Source organism: Thalassophryne amazonica, chromosome 22, assembly GCF_902500255.1.
Source record: "Thalassophryne amazonica chromosome 22, fThaAma1.1, whole genome shotgun sequence".
NCBI lineage: Eukaryota > Metazoa > Chordata > Actinopteri > Batrachoidiformes > Batrachoididae > Thalassophryne > Thalassophryne amazonica.
In genome coordinates this window covers 15,632,242-15,652,378 of record NC_047124.1, presented here as the reverse complement: position 1 = coordinate 15,652,378, position 20,137 = coordinate 15,632,242, and the positions used below count along the sequence as shown (strand labels likewise).

General features: G+C 41.0%; 1 protein-coding gene across 1 annotated transcript in view; it reads right to left on the bottom strand.

Moving 5' to 3' along the window:
• Nucleotides 1-19,454, bottom strand: part of camk1da (calcium/calmodulin-dependent protein kinase 1Da) — an 85,224-nt gene extending 65,770 nt beyond the window's left edge. Inside the window, exon 1 of the mRNA XM_034163414.1 lies at nt 19,135-19,454. Coding sequence (XP_034019305.1) covers nt 19,135-19,379 — 245 coding nt within the window. The 5' untranslated portion in view covers nt 19,380-19,454. The remainder of the gene's footprint in view (nt 1-19,134) is intronic.
• Nucleotides 19,455-20,137: the final 683 nt, after the last annotated feature.

Genomic DNA, 20,137 nt, shown 5'->3' with positions numbered 1-20,137 from the left:
TTTTTTCTCTTTTAGCACTGTTGTCGTGCGTTATCTGTGCTGCTCCACAGCGTGTTTAGTTGATTTTTATTTTATTTTAGCACCGTTGTCGTGCGTTCGCTGTTGTCGTGCGTTGCCTGTGCTGCTTCATGGCCTGTTTGGTGCCTTGATTGGGGCACTCCTTCTGCTGAATCACCTTTAAATTATTTACACATTATTCACTTTGTGTGTTTTTAGGAATCCGCTAGGTTGCGTAGCTACTAGCTCTTAGCCGATTTAGCATGGCGGCTTCTCCTGTCTCTCCCGTACTTTTCTGCTCTGGGTGTGAAATGTTTAGTTATTCCTCGGCCTCCTTTAGCAGTAACGGTACTTGTAATAAGTGCAGCTTATTCGTAGCTTTGGAGGCCAGGCTGGGCGAATTGGAGACTCGGCTCCGCACCGTGGAAAATTGTACAGCTAGCCAGGCCCCTGTAGTCGGTGCGGACCAAGGTAGCTTAGCCGCCGCTAGTTCCCCCCTGGCAGATCCCGGGCAGTCGGGAAAGCAGGCTGACTGGGTGACTGTGAGGAGGAAGCGTAGCCCTAAACAGAAGCCCCGTGTACACCGTCAACCCGTTCACATATCTAACCGTTTTTCCCCACTCGACGATACACTCGCAGAGGATCAAACTCTGGTTATTGGCGACTCTGTTTTGAGAAATGTGAAGTTAGCGACACCAGCAACCATTGTCAATTGTCTTCCGGGGGCCAGAGCAGGCGACATCGAAGGACATTTGAAATTGCTGGCTAAGGCTAAGCGTAAATTTGGTACGATTGTAATTCACGTCGGCAGTAATGACACTCGGTTACGCCAATCGGAGGTCACTAAAATTAACATTAAATCGGTGTGTAACTTTGCAAAAACAATGTCGGACTCTGTTGTTTTCTCTGGGCCCCTCCCCAATCAGACCGGGAGTGACATGTTTAGCCGCATGTTCTCCTTGAATTGCTGGCTGTCTGAGTGGTGTCCAAAAAATGAGGTGGGCTTCATTGATAATTGGCAAAGCTTCTGGGGAAAACCTGGTCTTGTTGGGAGAGACGGCATCCATCCCACTTTAGATGGAGCAGCTCTCATTTCTAGAAATCTGGCCAATTTTCTTGGATCCTCCAAACTGTGACTGTCCAGCGTTGGGACCAGGAGGCAGAGCTGTGGTCTTATACACCTCTCTGCAGCTTCTCTCCCCCTGCCATCCCCTCGTTGCCCCATCCCCGTAGAGACGGTGCCTGCTCCCAGACCACCAATAACCAGCAAAAATCTATTTAAGCATAAAAATTCAAAAAGAAAAAATAATATAGCACCTTCAACTGCACCACAGACTAAAACAGTTAAATGTGGTCTATTAAACATTAGGTCTCTCTCTTCTAAGTCCCTGTTGGTAAATGATATAATAATTGATCAACGTATTGATTTATTCTGCCTAACAGAAACCTGGTTACAGCAGGATGAATATGTTAGTTTAAATGAGTCAACACCCCCGAGCCACACTAACTGTCAGAATGCTCGTAGCACGGGCCGTGGCGGAGGATTAGCAGCAATCTTCCATTCCAGCTTATTAATTAATCAAAAACCTAGACAGAGCTTTAATTCATTTGAAAGCTTGTCTCTTAGTCTTGTCCATCCAAATTGGAAGTCCCAAAAACCAGTTTTATTTGTTATTATCTATCGTCCACCTGGTCGTTACTGTGAGTTTCTCTGTGAATTTTCTGACCTTTTGTCTGACTTAGTGCTTAGCTCAGATAAGATAATTATAGTGGGCGATTTTAATATCCACACAGATGCTGAGAATGACAGCCTCAACACTGCATTTAATCTATTATTAGACTCTATCGGCTTTGCTCAAAAAGTAAATGAGTCCACCCACCACTTTAATCATATCTTAGATCTTGTTCTGACTTATGGTATGGAAATAGAAGACTTAACAGTATTCCCTGAAAACGCCCTTCTGTCTGATCATTTTTTAATAACATTTACATTTACCCTGATGGACTACCCTGCAGTGGGGAATAAGTTTCATTACACTAGAAGTCTTTCAGAAAGCGCTGTAACTAGGTTTAAGGATATGATTCCTTCGTTATGTTCTCTAATGTCATATACCAACACAGAGCAGAGTAGCTACCTAAACTCTGTAAGGGAGTTAGAGTATCTCGTCAATAGTTTTACATCCTCTTTGAAGACAACTTTGGATGCTGTAGCTCCTCTGAAAAAGAGAGTTTTAAATCAGAAGTGTCTGACTCCGTGGTATAACTCACAAACTCGTAGCTTAAAGCAGATAACCCGTAAGTTGGAGAGGAAATGGCGTCTCACTAATTTAGAAGATCTTCACTTAGCCTGGAAAAAGAGTTTGTTGCTCTATAAAAAAGCCCTCCGTAAAGCTAGGACATCTTTCTACTCATCACTAATTGAAGAAAATAAGAATAACCTCAGGTTTCTTTTCAGCACTGTAGCTAGGCTGACAAAGAGTCAGAGCTCTATTGAGCTGAGTATTCCATTAACTTTAACTAGTAATGACTTCATGACTTTCTTTGCTAACAAAATGTTGACTATTAGAGAAAAAATTACTCATAACCATCCCAAAGATGTATCGTTATCTTTGGCTGCTTTCAGTGATGCCGGTATTTGGTTAGACTCTTTCTCTCCGGTTGTTCTGTCTGAGTTATTTTCATTGGTTGCTTCGTCCAAACCATCGGCATGTTTATTGGACCCCATTCCTGCCAGGCTGCTCAAGGAAGTCCTACCATTATTTAATGCTTCAATCTTAAATATGATCAATCTATCTTTGTTAGTTGGTTATGTACCACAGGCCTTTAAGGTGGCAGTAATTAAACCATTACTTAAAAAGCCATCACTTGACCCAGCTATCTTAGCTAATTATAGGCCAATTTCCAACCTTCCTTTTCTCTCAAAGATTCTTGAGAGGGTAGTTGTAAAACAGCTAACTGATCACCTGCAGAGGAATGGTCTATTTGAAGAGTTTCAGTCAGGTTTTAGAATTCATCATAGTACAGAAACAGCATTAGTGAAGGTTACAAATGATCTTCTTATGGCTTCGGACAGTGGACTTATCTCTGTGCTTGTTCTGTTGGACCTCAGTGCTGCTTTTGATACTGTTGACCATAAAATTTTATTACAGAGATTAGAGCATGTCATAGGTATTAAAGGCACTGCGCTGCGGTGGTTTGAATCATATTTGTCTAATAGATTACAGTTTGTTCATGTAAATGGGGAATCTTCTTCACAGACTAAAGTTAATTATGGAGTTCCACAAGGTTCTGTGCTAGGACCAATTTTATTCACTTTATACATGCTTCCCTTAGGCAGTATTATTAGACGGTATTGCTTAAATTTTCATTGTTACGCAGATGATACCCAGCTTTATCTATCCATGAAGCCAGAGGATACACACCAATTAGCTAAACTGCTGGATTGTCTTACAGACATAAAGACATGGATGACCTCTAATTTCCTGCTTTTAAACTCAGATAAAACTGAAGTTATTGTACTTGGCCCCACAAATCTTAGAAGCATGGTGTCTAACCAGATCGTTACTCTGGATGGCATTTCCCTGATCTCTAGTAATACTGTGAGAAATCTTGGAGTCATTTTTGATCAGGATATGTCATTCAAAGCGCATATTAAAGAAATATGTAGGACTGCCTTTTTGCATTTACGCAATATCTCTAAAATCAGAAAGGTCTTGTCTCAGAGTGATGCTGAAAAACTAATTCATGCATTTATTTCCTCTAGGCTGGACTATTGTAATTCATTATTATCAGGTTGTCCTAAAAGTTCCCTAAAAAGCCTTCAGTTGGTTCAGAATGCTGCAGCTAGAGTACTGACGGGGACTAGCAGGAGAGAGCATATCTCACCCGTATTGGCCTCTCTTCATTGGCTTCCTGTTAATTCTAGAATAGAATTTAAAATTCTTCTTCTTACTTATAAGGTTTTGAATAATCAGGTCCCATCTTATCTTAGGGACCTCGTAGTACCATATTACCCCATTAGAGCGCTTCGCTCTCAGACTGCGGGCTTACTTGTAGTTCCTAGGGTTTGTAAGAGTAGAATGGGAGGCAGAGCCTTCAGCTTTCAGGCTCCTCTCCTGTGGAACCAGCTCCCAATTCAGATCAGGGAGACAGATACCCTCTCTACTTTTAAGATTAGGCTTAAAACTTTCCTTTTCGCTAAGGCTTATAGTTAGGGCTGGATCGGGTGACCCTGGACCATCCCTTGGTTATGCTGCTTTAGACGTAGATTGTGGGGGGGTTCCCATGATGCACTGTTTCTTTCTCTTTTTGCTCCGTATGCATCACTCTGCATTTAATCATTAGTGATCGATCTCTGCCCCCCTTCACGGCATGTCTTTTTCCTGGTTTTTTCCCTCAGCCCCAACCAGTCTCAGCAGAAGACTGCTCCTCCCTGAGCCTGGTTCTGCTGGAGGTTTCTTCCTGTTAAAAGGGAGTTTTTCCTTCCCACTGTTGCCAAGTGCTTGCTCATAGGGGGTCGTTTTGACCGTTGGGGTTTTTCATAATTATTGTATGGCCTTGCCTTACAATATGGAGCGCCTTGGGGCAACTGTTTGTTGTGATTTGGCGCTATATAAGAAAAAAGTTGATTGATTGATTGAACACTGATATATAAAGCAAGCCAGAGATATAGATGAGCAATAGACGGAGACAGAAAGATACTACTAATATTACTACAAATAGGATTTGTGCTGGAGACCCTCCTGTCCTGTGCACCAACAGCAATTCCTGTATATTCGTTTTGTGAATTGTTCTGTAATTTGTGTCTGTAGCATGGCCCAAGCAGAGGGTCACTCCTCTGAGACTGATCTGCTTGAGGTTTCTTCCTCAGAGGGAGTTTTTCCTTACCACTGCTGCTCTAGGGTTTAGTAAGGTTAGACCTTACTTATGTGAAGCACCTTGAGGCAATTCTGTTGTGATTTGGCGCTATATAAATGAAAATAAATTGGAAAAAAAAAAGAAATTTTTGTCGTATCCATCATTCAATTCCAGTTTTACGTTCCCTTTCTGATGTATATTTTGTCCCACATTAGGCAACATGTTTCTCCCCTTAAGTTGTCAGCTCATGTGAAGTTCCACCCCTCCAGCGGATGGCAGACACATCTATGGGATATTGCGTGGGCTAAACTTTTAAGTTTTTGACTGATCTGGAGCTTCAAACGTTCACCAGGTTTTAATCGTTCTGTCCTGCTTATATCCCCTTTAAAGCTGGAGACATACAAGACGAGAGCACTTGTTGGTTTTTGAGTTACTGTCTACACAAGCTGGCTGGGCTGGACTGCAGCACAAGCCCCACTTTGTTACCAGCACAGGGAATAACTGAAGCACTTCTCCTCCACATCTCTGCTGAGAGCGGAGCTGCCAGATTTAATTATCTGCTAATAACACTGTGAAGTCATCTTTTGACTTCTAATGATGTTTTGCAGAGGTCAACATCTGACAGGAACAAAGTTAACTCTGGTCTCTCTGGCGCGACTGTTCGCTGCCGTGATTGTTCACAAAACACGGTCATGTGACCAACTGCTAACTCTGTCACAACAAGCTGTGTTCTGTCCCAGCAGGCTGCGACACAGATTTACCCCCTTGGACAACAAATGCTGTTGTCAAGACTCTTGTGGAACCAGAGTGAAATCAAATCCTCCTGTAAGAAGAAACTAAACGAAGCATTACCGCTGGGTGTCCCATTTCATCAGCTGGTCGAGCGCACCTGTATTTGTTTTGTGTTCCCAAGCAAGCTTCATGTGTCTGCAGGGCAGGCAGAAGATCGCACCCAACACAACATCTCACGTCTTCAAGCTATTTTCTAAAAGTACTGAGAAATCATCATTCCAAATGTGTCTTCTTTCCATAACGTGATGACGCTCCAAGTCACAACGGAACAATGCAAGCTGCAACACATGAGCATGGAAAGTGTAAAAGTAGAGGAGGCCTCCACGGGTCCCTGAGCCAGATCAGGTCCAATTATCAGTCAGTTAGTCTAGTCAAGAGTGGGTCGGTTTTCGATCTGTTGCCACGAGTCTCTGAGCTGCCGAAGGATCAGCGTGTACACGCCAACAGCGTTGGCCATTTGTGCGCCGCAGGAGAGAGAGAGAACGCATGAACAATGAAGAATGCAAGGTGAATGCGTGAGCTAAAAAGAATAAGAAGGAAATATAAATCAGTAAGCAGATTTTTCCCGGTGTGCCATATTTACGCTGGCCAGTGCACGAGAATAGTTTTTCTTGGCTACTGACGATTAGGAGTAGTTTATACTGATGTGAATGCAGCTATGTCACCAAATAAGGCATGTGGCACTCTCAGCCCACGCAGTCAGAAAGATCGTCATGACCTTTTTTCCCCCAAAAGAGTGGCGCTCCAGATAGGATGCAGGTGAGTGTCCTTGCCACTCCTGTTTTAAACATTTTTTATTCACTGTGATGAAATCTGCGAGTTATCCTCTACTGTATTTGCTGCATGTTGGTATTGTCATATAAGGAAACCTGGTGTGCAGATTAGAGGGCTGCATTGGGATTGGGTCCCACCAGGACTCAACGCAAATCTGGCAGGCGCGGGTGGTCAGAACTTCACTGCAGGAGCAAGTGGCTAAATAAAACACTGCGGTAAAGGAAATGACAGGATGACAGTCAACAAAGGAGAATAGTGTAAAGTATGTGGTGTCCACATGCAACTTTCAGAGAATGTCTTTAATTTAACAGAAGCGGACATAACAGGAATTAACAAGTACATATACAGAGACACACAGATACAGCGCAGTGCGTTACCATGGCAACACTGCATGCCCATATATAGCACACACATGAAAACAATCAAATAGTAGTGCTATTCCTGACCATTGCATCAAAGACATACAGGCCAGGAAATCGAAACAAACAATCCTATGAATGACATGTTTTCTCCCGCGGGATGGGAGAAAACACACGAGTGCATCTCTAGTACTCTGTGGGGAAAAGTTCTCAGCATTTCAAGGGTGTGGGTGGGACTGGACAAGCACATTGTGGGAATGTGCAGGAGTGCAACACACCCGTTGCAGAAGCAGGCAATAACGGTCCGAAATTCAGTGAGTGAAATGAACAGATAGTCCCGCACAAGGCTCGAGTGTAGATGTTAGTCCAAAGATGTGCCAGAAGTGACTGATAATTCTAATTAATTTTAACCAGATTGTTTAAACAAAAAGTGAAAGGATGCCTAAGGAGTGGAGAACATGAAGCGCTCCAGTAACTACAGAGGCATCAAGCTGATCAGCTACGGCATGAAGTTTTGGGAAAGAGTAATGGAAGTTAAGCTTAGAAAAAGAGGTGAAGATCTGTGAGCAGCAATATGGGTTTCATGCCGCAAAAGAGCACTAAGTAACCCAAAATTTGCCAATGAAGGTCACCTCTTTAGATTTTTTTTTTTTTTTTTACACATTTAACAATGCTGTCTTTAATTACTGCGGAAACACCGCAATGGATGAAAGCAGACAAACTTCATAAGTATTTTGAACGGAAGCCTGTTAATGACAATGAAACAGTTTTTGAACAAAATGTTGCTTGTTGCCTGTAAGATGGACACAGTTTCCTGGGTGTGATGAGCCAAACAGAACCGCTTTAGATCACAGCCCCTCCGCGGGCTGGGAACCCTCCTGCAGCCGGCGAGAAACTATTCACCTCCCCCCCCCGTTAAAACCGGAAGTGAATTTACAAGCGCGCTCATTAATCGGTTGAGGTTGGGCGTATATGCTCGCGTATTTACTTTATTGAACCAACAGTTGGGCATATAGCCACTCTGTTTTTTTTTTTAACTGTCATAACAGCACGTTTCAAAATTTACTCCAAAAGAGGGACCCAAGGTTGGCACAGTGGCTAAGTGGTTAGCTGTGTTGCCTCATGGCAAGAAGGTGGGATCGATTCCTGCCTGGTCCTTTCTCTGTGGAGTTTGCGTGTTTTCCATGTGTTTGCGTGGGATGGATCCAGGATGTATTCTAAATAAAAATAAATACATAAATAAATAAAGCCATTAGGTCACTGCATGAAAAAAGCCGCAATGTAAAAGTTTGAAACACAGATTTTTGTCTTTAAACATAAATATGTGATGAGTATGTTTATGTGCAAAGCACGGGCGTGCACACAGCTGTTGGGTCGAGCCCTGGGTGTCACTTTCAGCCCGGGGCCATTATAAGATGCATGCGGTTGTCAAGAGGCTTAAAATAGAGCACTGATCCGATAATGGACTAAACTTTATGATCATTAACACTCAGAGGTCTAGACACGAACATAATCTGAGCACAGAAAAGGATGGAAACACCCCCCCCCAAAAAAGAACCACACACAAAATGGATTTTTTGATGAAGAAAGAGTGAACGACCTGCAAAGGATGTGGTTTCATTTCTTGCTTTTATGAAGTGTAAAAGTGTATTTTTCTCTTTGCTACTGCTCAGCGTGTGTGTGTGTGTTTGTTCTGTAACTGAAACTCAGTACTGCTTAAAAGTCAAACTGCAGTCTGTACACTCACAGTCTTCATCTGTGCTGAAACCCTAAGAGCTATAAATAGAGAATACACAAAAGTACTAATAACTCTAACAAAGGCAGCATCAATAACTGTTGAAATCCAAGCAACCACATGAATCTATAACTTCACTCTGACATCAGCACCAATGGGGGGGGGGGGGCAAGCAACAGCATAACACACACACACACACACACATCTTCAACTGCTTATGCTCATGCTCTATGCAACAGGCATAGAGCATGAGGCGGGGTTCACCCTGGACAGGACGCTAGTCTGTCACAGGGCCACATATAGAGAAAAACATTCACACCTGCACACACACTTACGGACAATTTTAAAAGTTTCCAATCCAGCTAACCTGCATGTCTTTGGATGTGGGGGGGAGACCCGGAGGGAACCCATGCAAACACAAGGATAACATGCAAACTCCACACAGAAAGGCCACAGGTTGGGAATCAAACCCATGACCTTGTTGCTGTGAGGCAACAGCGCTAACCACTAAGCCACCGTGCTGCCCACAATTGGATTTCATTTAAACAATAAACTGGATTCCAAGCACAAGTATGTTAAAGCGTGTATTCACAGTAGCCATTCATCTCGTGTCAACCGTGTGACAATAAATAATCAGTATAACCGGGTGGTGGAACAAAGAATGGATCCAGAGAAGGTAAAACAAAATTATATTATTGATTTCTAAATTGTGGCTGCGAGAAGGAAACTGGTAAACTACGGCACTCACGGTCCTTCTTATCATGCTGTCTACTCAGGATGATATAGCTGGTTGGTTTAACACATCTGAATGCTGAACAGAAAAGGAAAAAGTTTTAGATCATTTTTCATTGAATAATTGACCAAAACTCAATATATGGCCTTTAGAAGTCTGTGTGTGATGATACCTGCTGTATTTGGCCATAATGCGACAGTAGTAAACCCATTAAAAAAAAATAAATCTTTTGACAGTTTAGTACCTTAATTATTGTGGGTAGTTGTGCACAATGCATCTGCAGATACACAATTAATGGACTGAGATGGTGATTGTGGGCATGAATGTCAAACAATGAGATCAACGATGAAGCGCACATTAAAGCAAGATCAACAGCATCATCTCAGGAAGACAAAAACAACAGAAACGAAACCCAAATTTTCTGAACAAAAACAACAACAGTGATCAGTAATAACTGACCACGGTTCAAGTAAAGTGACATTAAAGAGGATTGAAAACATACAAAATAAATATTTCTACATCAATGCTTAAAGGGCACTCAGTTAAATGTACACTTACACCAAAGTATAACTTTAAATATTTTGTTTCCCGCAATCTACACCATTCTTTAGAACTGCACAAAACTTTTAATAGAAAAAAAAAAAAAAAAAAAAAAAACTAAAAAATATAAACACAATGCTAAAATACCCTTGTCCGGCCATATGAGCATGTAATCAATGAAATAGTGTGTAGAAAGAATGTGACCTTTTGACCCCTTAGAATAGGTCAAGGTTAGCCATCTTTGAACTTGTCTAAGATCTGTGCCCCAAGAATGCTCCCTGTGAATTTGAAGACCGTGCCAGTAATAGGACTGGAGTTAAGCTGAGCACAGACAGACGGATGGACGGACGGACGTAAAGTCTCTGCAATACCCGATGGCTATATTTTGGCCTCGGGTAAAAAACAAAACACACACTGAAAATTCACACCAACCAATAAACATTTGGTGATAAAGGTAACCTCCTTGTTTCTGTGTAGGCTCTCAGTTGTCCAGGTGGTTTCCATAGTAGAGAAGCTTGAATCTTCGACTGGACTGGCTTGCTTGACGCAAGGACATTTCGCTTCAAATCGCAGAAGCTTCCCCAGCTAAAATTCTTGCTCTGGAAGTCTGACTTCTGTCTGACTCTTGTAGAGAAGAATAAAACAGAAGCCAACAAAAGCTGGAGTTTTAAACCTAACCAGATCCCTCCTACTGAGAGGCAGACTGCTATAGGCTAGTGACTAAACAATAGCTGTAGTTAGCACACCTAATGGCAGGACAGCTGTCCCTCTAATGATGGGATGGATGCCTTTCTGATGGCTCCCTTGATGACGTGAATGACTCATTACCATGAACAAAAGACTGAAACTCCTTTAACCTGAGTACCCCATTGTAAACAGGGGATAAAGTGTGTCTCAGACCCCCTCCCCGGTTAAGGCTGGGTTTCAAACGTTTCACAAAGAATGCCTCCTTGACCCCTCTCTCAAACCATTTCTTCTCTCTGGCTAATATTTTAACTTCCTTGTCCTCAAATGTGTGGTTAGTGTCTTTAAGGTGGAGATGAACTGCAGACTGAGGTCCACTGGCGCCCTCTCTGCGGTGCTGGTATAGCCTTTTGTGTAAAGGTTGCTTCGTTTCACCCATGTAGTGTTCGTTACAGTTTTCCTGACATCTGATAGAATACACTACATTGCTCTGTTTGTAACTAGGGATCATGTCCTTAGGGTGAACTAATTTCTGTCTCAAAGTGTTAACCGGTTTAAAGTAAACTGGGATTTTGTGCTGTCTGAAGATCCTCTGTAGTTCTCTACAAGAGTCAGACAGAAGTCAGACTTCCAGAGCAAAAATTTTAGCTGAGGAAGTTTCTGCGATTTGAAGCGAAACGTCCTCTCGTCAAGCAACCCAGTCCAGTCGAAGATTCAAGCTTCTCTACTATGTAACCTCCTTGTATAATCAACAACAAAAAAAGTAGCTACTTAAACACATTCACAAGTCCATGCACACACAGGAGTGACACCCAAGGAACTTGTTAATGGGAACACACTCGTATTTGTGTACATATAACTGCTGTACATTCACAGACACACAGCGGGCTAGCAGTCAGTTCTGTCACATAAATTCTCCTCTTTTGGACTATTTATAATCTGGTATTTATAACTGGGATAAAAGAAGAAACTAAAAAAAAAAAAGGTCACAAAAAAGAAATGCTCAAGTTTATCACAGATGTGTGATGGGACTTAAAAAAAAGTAGAGACATAAAGGGATAAAGATTGGGATGGAGAGAGAGAGACGGGAGGGTGGGCGACTGTGCAGTCCCAGAAACAGTAGCGAAAATGGTGCCAGGGGCAGGGAAATGGAGCATCAATTAAGGGCAACATGCTGTAAATGGCACAGGAACATCCAACAATGCACCACTTCACTTTCTCCATCTCACTCAAATACACACACAAACACACACTTTCTGTGGGCCCACTCATGAGGACCTTCCACTGAGTTGGCCACCTCTGACCTCAACCCAAAGTCTGTTAATATATACAAAAGAGTGAATGATAAGAGAATAGAGAGAATCAAGAAGTCACATTAATAATAATAAAAAAAAAAACTATGATGTTGATCCCAACAACTTTGGAAATCCATGATAACAGGTGATACACACATCGGATGACCCTGGTTTAAAAGGCTCTTATTGGGTTGGTTCCGATTTATTTATCCAGTTGACTTCGGGGATCTGAAAGCCGTTATGCTTTGCATTCAAAAGACATGTTGCCCTTTCACGTACCTCGTGTTCGCACTGAAACGGGAAAAAAAAGCTTTTCTTTTTTCTGCTCTGTCTGCTTACAATGTCCTCCAATCTGAATGGAAACTGTCGGGGTTGATTTCTCTGAACGCGTTCCATTCTGTTTTAAGAGACCGCAAATAGAAATCTTTTGAACAGTGTCTGTGTTTTTAAATTCTTTTAACTTATATATTGTATAATGGCTTGTATTTGATTTATTTTAAGGTTTTCTTGATGTTGTTAACTTGTTTCTCATGACGTGTGCTGTTGCCTTTCTTGGCCAGGTCACCCTTTGCGAAAGAGGGTTTCGATCTCAATGGGCTTTTATCTGGTTAAATCAAGGTTAATAATATTAATAAATAATAATAATCAGTACCAAAGTATAAACTGAAATTCTACTATACGCAGTAATTTTGTAGTTTTATCAAATTATAGCATTGCATACATAACATAGAACAATATAACAGTTAAAGGAAACCTAAGATTATATAAAGCAGTCTATAAAAAAATTATAGTACAATTAAAAACGGTAACAAAGGCCACCAAGAAAAAACATATGAAGTTACTGTAATCATCACCAACTCATAAATTTGTAATTAGTGGAGTAATGGATCATAGTTGATCCATGTTCTGTATTGTATTAATAGTTGTAAGAGTTCCATCAGTGAGGAGCTGTTGTGGAAACATGGTTTAATTTTATGTCACTAAAGCTTTAATGCAGCTTTCAGGCTGCATTACTGACTAAAACAAAAGGTTATGAAATAAATCAGCTTTACAAAATCAACTCTATTCCATCAATAACTGCCCTCAAACATCCTGGTTTGGATGGAACTTCTCTATTACCAGCAGCATAAAATTCATCCACATGGAAAAAAGGTGCAAGAATTTTTGACAACGGTTTGTCTTGCCTCCTGCTGAAAGGTGCAACCTACCTGGGAGTCAAACACTTATGCCGGTGGGTATTAAATTATTAAGTAGTGAGCCACAGGAACACACATACTCCATACACTCTGGGCAGAAACAAGATACAGATAACCTCATGGAGATGCCAGAAATGCACACACACCCTCATACTGGTCAAACTTTTTGAATGTTAGGGGACAAGCAGTCAAGCACACGTATAGTGAGACAGCATTTGGCTTAATTAGCTGACTGGACCTTCATCAATGACGTCGCAGTCTGGCAGAGCAGAAGCAGCTCAGAAATGAAACGTACACTCAATAACGTGCTGCACCTGAACACCTTCAGGGTTTCTCTGAGCATTACGTTTACCCAGCAGGACACCGACCCAATTCTGGTGACCCGCCTCGCTTTCAGTAAGGAGAGTTAAGGGAGATCTGCTGTTCTGTTCTTTTCCATTGCTGCAGGCAGTGAAGTTAAATGTGTAAAGCTGCTGCTGTTAACTCAATATCTTAAATAGAATAGTTTTTATTGTCATTGTACGGGGGGGGAGCTCTCACATAGCTACTGTACACCACAAAAAAAAAAATTTATATGCCACAAAAATGGTTTAAATATGAAATATGTACTGTATACCGTATTTTCCGGACTATAAGTCGCACTTTTTTACATGTTTTGGCCGGGGGTGCGACCTATACTCCGGTGCAACTTATAAATGAAAAATATACCGGTAGGATCTCAATTAATTTACTGTAAAAAAAAACATTTTACGTGACAGAGTCGATCTATGTTTTAAAATGGCCACCAGAAAAGGAAATGCAATGCATCATGGACACTGTAGTATGGCGGCCGTCCTATAAGTCACGCTGGTCGCGATAACCAATCAGAGAACAGAACGTTGGACGCGTATTCCTCACCTCACCCACAGCGTGTGAAGCTGACGAATACGGTGCTTGCTGTTATTCCGGCATGGCGAACAAAACAGCTTCAACCCTTGGATATCAGTGTGAGCAGAGTGTTTAAGTTGACGCTGAGAGCTGCGTGGGAGCACCGGGTGAGCGACGGCGGAGGATTAGTGTGTGCACTTGGAAGGAGCTGGCGTCGAAGATTGTGAATAGCGTTTGAAGCAGACGAACATGGTGTTTATTCCGGGACGGCTAACAAAACAGCTTCAACCCTTGGATATCAGTGTGAGCAGAGTTGACGCTGAGAGCTGCATGGGAGCACTGAGCGACGGCGGAGGATTAGCGTCTGCACTTGGAAGGAGCTGGATCGACAACGCTGGGTGGTCATGAGCTGCGCAGGTAGGTGCTGCATGGTTCGGCTCGCAATGTGGTCCGCAAAATACAAACATATCTGTAGGTAAAATGCAGCTCACGAGAGGGCACTCAAGGCTTGTGTGACTGTTCCTGCGACTTCTGACTACCATAGAAAAATAAAAATTTCAACGTTACTGATAACTTAACAAGACAACGGAGAAGGCCTGAAAAAATGCCACCAAAAAGAAAATCATACTCTGCAGATTGTAAGTTACGACTGGTGAAATATGCATCTGAAAACGGTAGCCGTCACAATATTATCATCTGAACTTTTCATGTTAAGTTAACATACCTGTATGTCCATGGGACTTATAGTCCAGTGCAACTTATTTATGGTTTATTTTTCTTTATAATGATAAAGTGGCTGGTGCGACTTATACTCCGGTGCGACTTATAGTCCGGAAAATACGGTACTTATATATGTGTGTGTGTCAATGTAACATATGAATAAAGTACAGTTTAAAAGGTGGCTGTAAACATTTAGAACAAATGTTCTTCATAATAAAAGCGATGTCCAGATATCAACCGGTTCAAATATTCATACAAAAAAAAAAAGAAGGTATTCTCCAAATATGTATTCGAGGAAAGGGGTTGAGTTGTGTTATATGAAGGTGTTGTACTTGAACCTTTTCTACTGAAATATGTAGATGGTAACCAGCTTTTATTGGGAACTGGTAATTGTAATTATGAGCTGCTGTTGTTCAGATTTTGTTTAGAAATGAATGTTTATGAACAGACACATATGCCTGGTTTGATTTGATTTCATGGAAGGGTGTAGGCATTGATAAGCTTTGCTTCTGCCTACGCTTTTAGGCACCGTGTACATTGTTCATTTTTTTTTTCTTACTGTCTTTTCTCTTTGACTACTTTGAGTTTTGTGTTGTATATGAGTGAAATTTTGTTGCATGGGTGTCTAATAAATTCAAATTCAATAAAAGCAGTAACATACATCATTTATCTTAAAATATAATCTCACAAATGTGCATGTTATGACACCCATGTTGCCAGATACAGCTGGTGGTTTCCAGCCAAAAAGCTGTTCAAAAATAAACCGCCAAAATGCATGTGCAGCTATAGAACGTTAAAAATGAGTTGTTTAATGTATACGCATATTATATAAATATTTTAACTGTCCCAGTTGCAGTGCTTAGTGAATTATAAAAAAAGCTGTACAACTGAAGCAAAACCCTACATCAACAAAAAGAGCCTCATTCATTCGACTTCCCCCCCCCACACACACACACACTTTGGGAACCACTGCGTTAGCCTATAACTTGACATTTTATTCATATGAAATAGTCTGGGGTTTTGTTTGTTTTGTTAAGTTAATTAGTCATTTAACACTAATGAAGAAAAAGACAAACTTTAAAACACATGTACAAGGAAACTGTAGGGCAATTCGACAGTAACAGAATTACAATGACAACAAAAATCTAGCTATATTTTAGCTTTCCATTAAAAAAAAAATTCTCTGATTGTAATTCTGTTAGCCTAGAATTACCCTGTATGGTGTTTAACACCCACATCATTAATCTGCTGGCAAAAATTAAAGCCAGGCTTTGTTTTCTGTACCAGAACAAGGCTTCCTTCATTTACACTGCCTGATATACTCTTGTAAAAAAGGGCCATCCTTCCTTTGTTTGATTATGGTGACACAACTTACAAAATGCCATCAAATGGCATCCTCTCTAGACTTACACATTACAATCAGAAATGGAACACAATGGCAAATGGGACGAATGATCAATATCACGTGACATACAAACCATCTATCAAATGACAAGAATCTATTTAGGTCTTATACAGTAATTTATATGTGCTGGTCATTTATATTTTGTTGTGTCCTCTTGTAAGAACGTTATGTTGTATGGGGCTGTACTGGGTGTAGGACAACACTGAAAATGGTAACTGGTGCTGAAATTATTTTACCTGGTTAAAAGGTCAATTAAAAAAAACAAAAAAAAAAAAACACTTGTGCAGTACTGTACATTGAACAAAACTCTGAAGCGCACTCAAAAAACTGACTCATTGGATTGGATTTCCATGTAATAAATATATGTAGTCCAAACTAAATTAATTAAATTATCTTGCATGGATTGGTTTAATTTGAGTTGGGGCTACATATATAGGGTGTCCCACCCAAAAAAAAAAAAATCTACAACATTTAAGACACTCGGTTTGACCCTTAAATGCTACAAACTTAATCACTTATGTTTCTTTTTTACTTGTAGAGACCCTGAAGTTTATGTTGATGCCAAACAAGACTCAGGAAAATGCCAAGATTAAACATATTACAGCGAACAAAAATTATTGAGTTTTGGCACCAGACCAAGAGTGTCAAACAGGTGCAGCAACTTTATGCTAGACTGACAAAATGCAGGGCCAGTATTGACATTGGTAAGAAAAACCTCAACCTTTCAGCTTTCTATCCAGCCATAAATTTATTTCCTAGACATAAGATGCTTTGACCATTTTCTTTGCTGATAAAATGTTGCATATTTTTTTGGAACACCCGATATTTATTCGATGGAAATCCTGCACATAACTGAATTGAGTTCATCCAATGAGTCATTTTTTTGAATGATGAGTCGTTTTTATTTTTCTGTCCAAGTGGTCCCACGTACCAGACTTGTGGAGTAAAATGAGCGGCACCGTGCTGCTTGTACACGGTTTATGCGTGTTTGTCGTTATGTCTGTGAGCACGATAATAATAAAAAACTCTTGTTGCATTCTGGCTTTGCATAAATGAATATGTTTTGCACACATGTTCACTGCTCACAATGTGTGTGTTCATGTTCAAAACATTCCAGTCAATAAACACACACTGATCAGAAACCTGTGACAACACAACTGATCCGGATCTGACTCAACTGACTGATCTGGCTCACGTCTTGGACCGTGGACCACGAGCATTTTGACCATACGTCTGATTTCTGTAACTCCATGCCCTGATCACTCTCATTCACGCCTTCATAAATGAAGCATTTTTTCACAAATGAAGCAATCATCAAAGTGGAGTCGGGCACTTCGAGTCTCGATTACTCACAATATGACACGGCTATAAAATTTTTTAAAAAAAGCGTGAACGCCTCCTTATTCCGATTAAATAGATGTCTTGATGGAGGTGCGTGCAGGCTGAGTGGCCTCTAGTGTTTTATGACACTGATCAGGTGACCTGCCTCACTTCCTCCCGGAGCCTGCTTTTCCAAACAGAGCACAAACCACGCCCCCGCTGCATGACACCGCATCTGTTTCTGCTGATGCATCAGCTTCAAACAGCTGTCAGAAGCTCTGGCTAATGTGTGACTCAGATCACCGTATCCGGATGTGCACCACTTAGGTCCAAAACAGCAGCATCAAGATTTTAGAACCCACTCAACCTGAGCAATTCACTCAAACCCTGCACTTACAAAGACTTTCTGTTACCCAGCAGGTAACAACAAAATTACTGTGACGGCTTTAAAAACATGGACATTTCCCCCACTATTATGTTCATGTTGTGATATTCATTTTGTCTTTGGAAAATGTAATTAAAAAACATTTAATTTTTGGCGACAATAATTCCAAATAAGTGGTAAATGGACTTCACTTTCAATTCAATGCAGACACTCAAAGCGCTTTACAATGACAACTCCCATTCACACACACATGCCAGGAGCAACTTGGGGATTAAGGACCTCGCTCCATGCTCCTTTACTTAATCTGACAGGGAGTCAAACAAAGATCTTTTGATTACAATTCACCCAAATGTGATATTTCAAACACATTTTCCCCCCATTTCCGAGAACCAGATCTCCTTATGTATAGTCCACATTTAATGTTACACAACATGAATAAAGTTCCTTCTATTTAGGGAGGTTTTTCTAATCCCTGAGCAGTTAATCCCAATCTGGAACCGCCCTGAGTGTCCCTCTTCCAGGCCACTGTCCAAACGGATACAGCTAATTCCTCACTGCAGGGAAACAGACAGACGTTTCAAGGGTCTGGCTGTCGAAGATGAGGGCTGGCGTCAGAGATGAGAATAAGTGAAGATGGAAGAGAACAAGACAAATGAGGAAGATCGGGAAAGGAAGGAAGCAGGGAAAATCTCAACATAAAACCAGTGAGGGATTTTATAGTAGACTATTGCAACTGTTGCTGCTGAGAATTTCCCGCGGTTGAAAAATCCCTCCAGGAATATTACCAAAGCCGTCGAAATGGAAAACCATAGAGATACCAGAACAACTCCACAAGTCCCTGAATAAATGATGATGAATAATACAGAAATGCTGATGGAATAACAGTCGTGCCAAAAGAGATCAGGAAAAACCATTACGATGCCCATAAATTCATTACAGAGTAACAGGAATGCAACAGGGATTATGAGAACATTAAAGCCATTTCCCAGAAATATTAACAGGAATAATGCAATAACACTGTAGGAGTTTCGACTTAATAACATGCGAATGGTAAAAGCTTTTATTAAAGCAGTGTATTTTCCATAAACAACAACCATACAGATGATGTAATGGCACTTTAAAGCATAATAATTAAACTGGAGGCGTGACACACTGAGGAATGTTTAGGACACTAAACCGAAAGAGAATATTATGTTAAAATGTAACAGAAAATAAGACATATTATCGGAAAAAAAATAGCCTCATTAAGTGATAATACTACAATAATGACAAAAATCTAGTAAACGCACACACAAAAATAAATAAAAAGTGACGTGACTTAGCCACAAGCAAAACTAAAGATATTTTATTAACATATTAATGAATGAGGATGAAAAAATAAAAATAAAAAAAATACTACCGCGCGCGTGCCGTGGCGCGTGCTAAGTGTCAGCGGGAGTTCAAAGTAATTGGGGGGGAAAAGCCGCTGTACTCACGTGCCGAGGACTTCTTTGAAATCAAAGATCTTCTTGATGTCGTCGACTTTTTTTTTCCACGTCTCTCCTCTGCCGGGGTCTCCGTTCTCCCGAGCCATGGCGCTGCTAGCGGTCGGAGTCCGAGCCGCAGTGAGCCGCGGCGGGAGGCGGGAAGGAGAAACGAACTCAGAGGAGGAGGAGGAGGAAAGGAGAGGAGAACGGAGAGGAGGCTCCCGGTGGTTTGTGTGCGGCTGCTGCAGGACCATGTGAGTCCTCCTGCAGGCGACCGAGTCCCCGCTGCCTCCCTTCTCCTCCCCCCTCCTCACCGCCAGCAGCTGTCAATTACGACGGGAAATGGGAAGATTTCTTGATGGACTTTTCAAAGTAAAACGACTGACTCGCACGACCCAACTAAGAACAAAAAATTTTTAAAGTACCATTTATAAATCGCAATAATACTTTTAACTTACACATAATACGCTACACTTTGCCTGTGTGTTCGGTTTGTACTGTCTTAATTTTGATGTGATTATTTCCAACAAATTTTAAGCCCTTCTGTCCACTTGAGACAGAATTCATTCACTTTTCAGGTGACAGTAACCGCTAATGATAGGGAAGAAATGATCTTACGGGTGATTCGTAGACTACGGGCACTTATTATGTCCTTTGATCATATTGTATGAAAAACAGAAAAAAATGGGAAATTTCACACTTTTATAGTTATCTTTACAATGAAAGTGAGTTAAGAACTTTGTCCTAGTAGTCTATGATGACTTTTTCACCTTTTTTTCAGCATCATTATATGCAAATATTGCGGTTTTGTGCTTGTCCCACACCCAGACTTTTGATCTTCAGTGATAAAAATGAATGGTAAAGAAATGTTTTTTCTAATGTTTTAAAATATCTCTGAATAAAATATCAGTAAAATAATCAAAACATAATTGGGGTATTCAATGTCATACAACTGTTGTGACTTTTTTAAACAAAATGTAGTTGTCCCACACTATTGCCGTAATTTCCACCA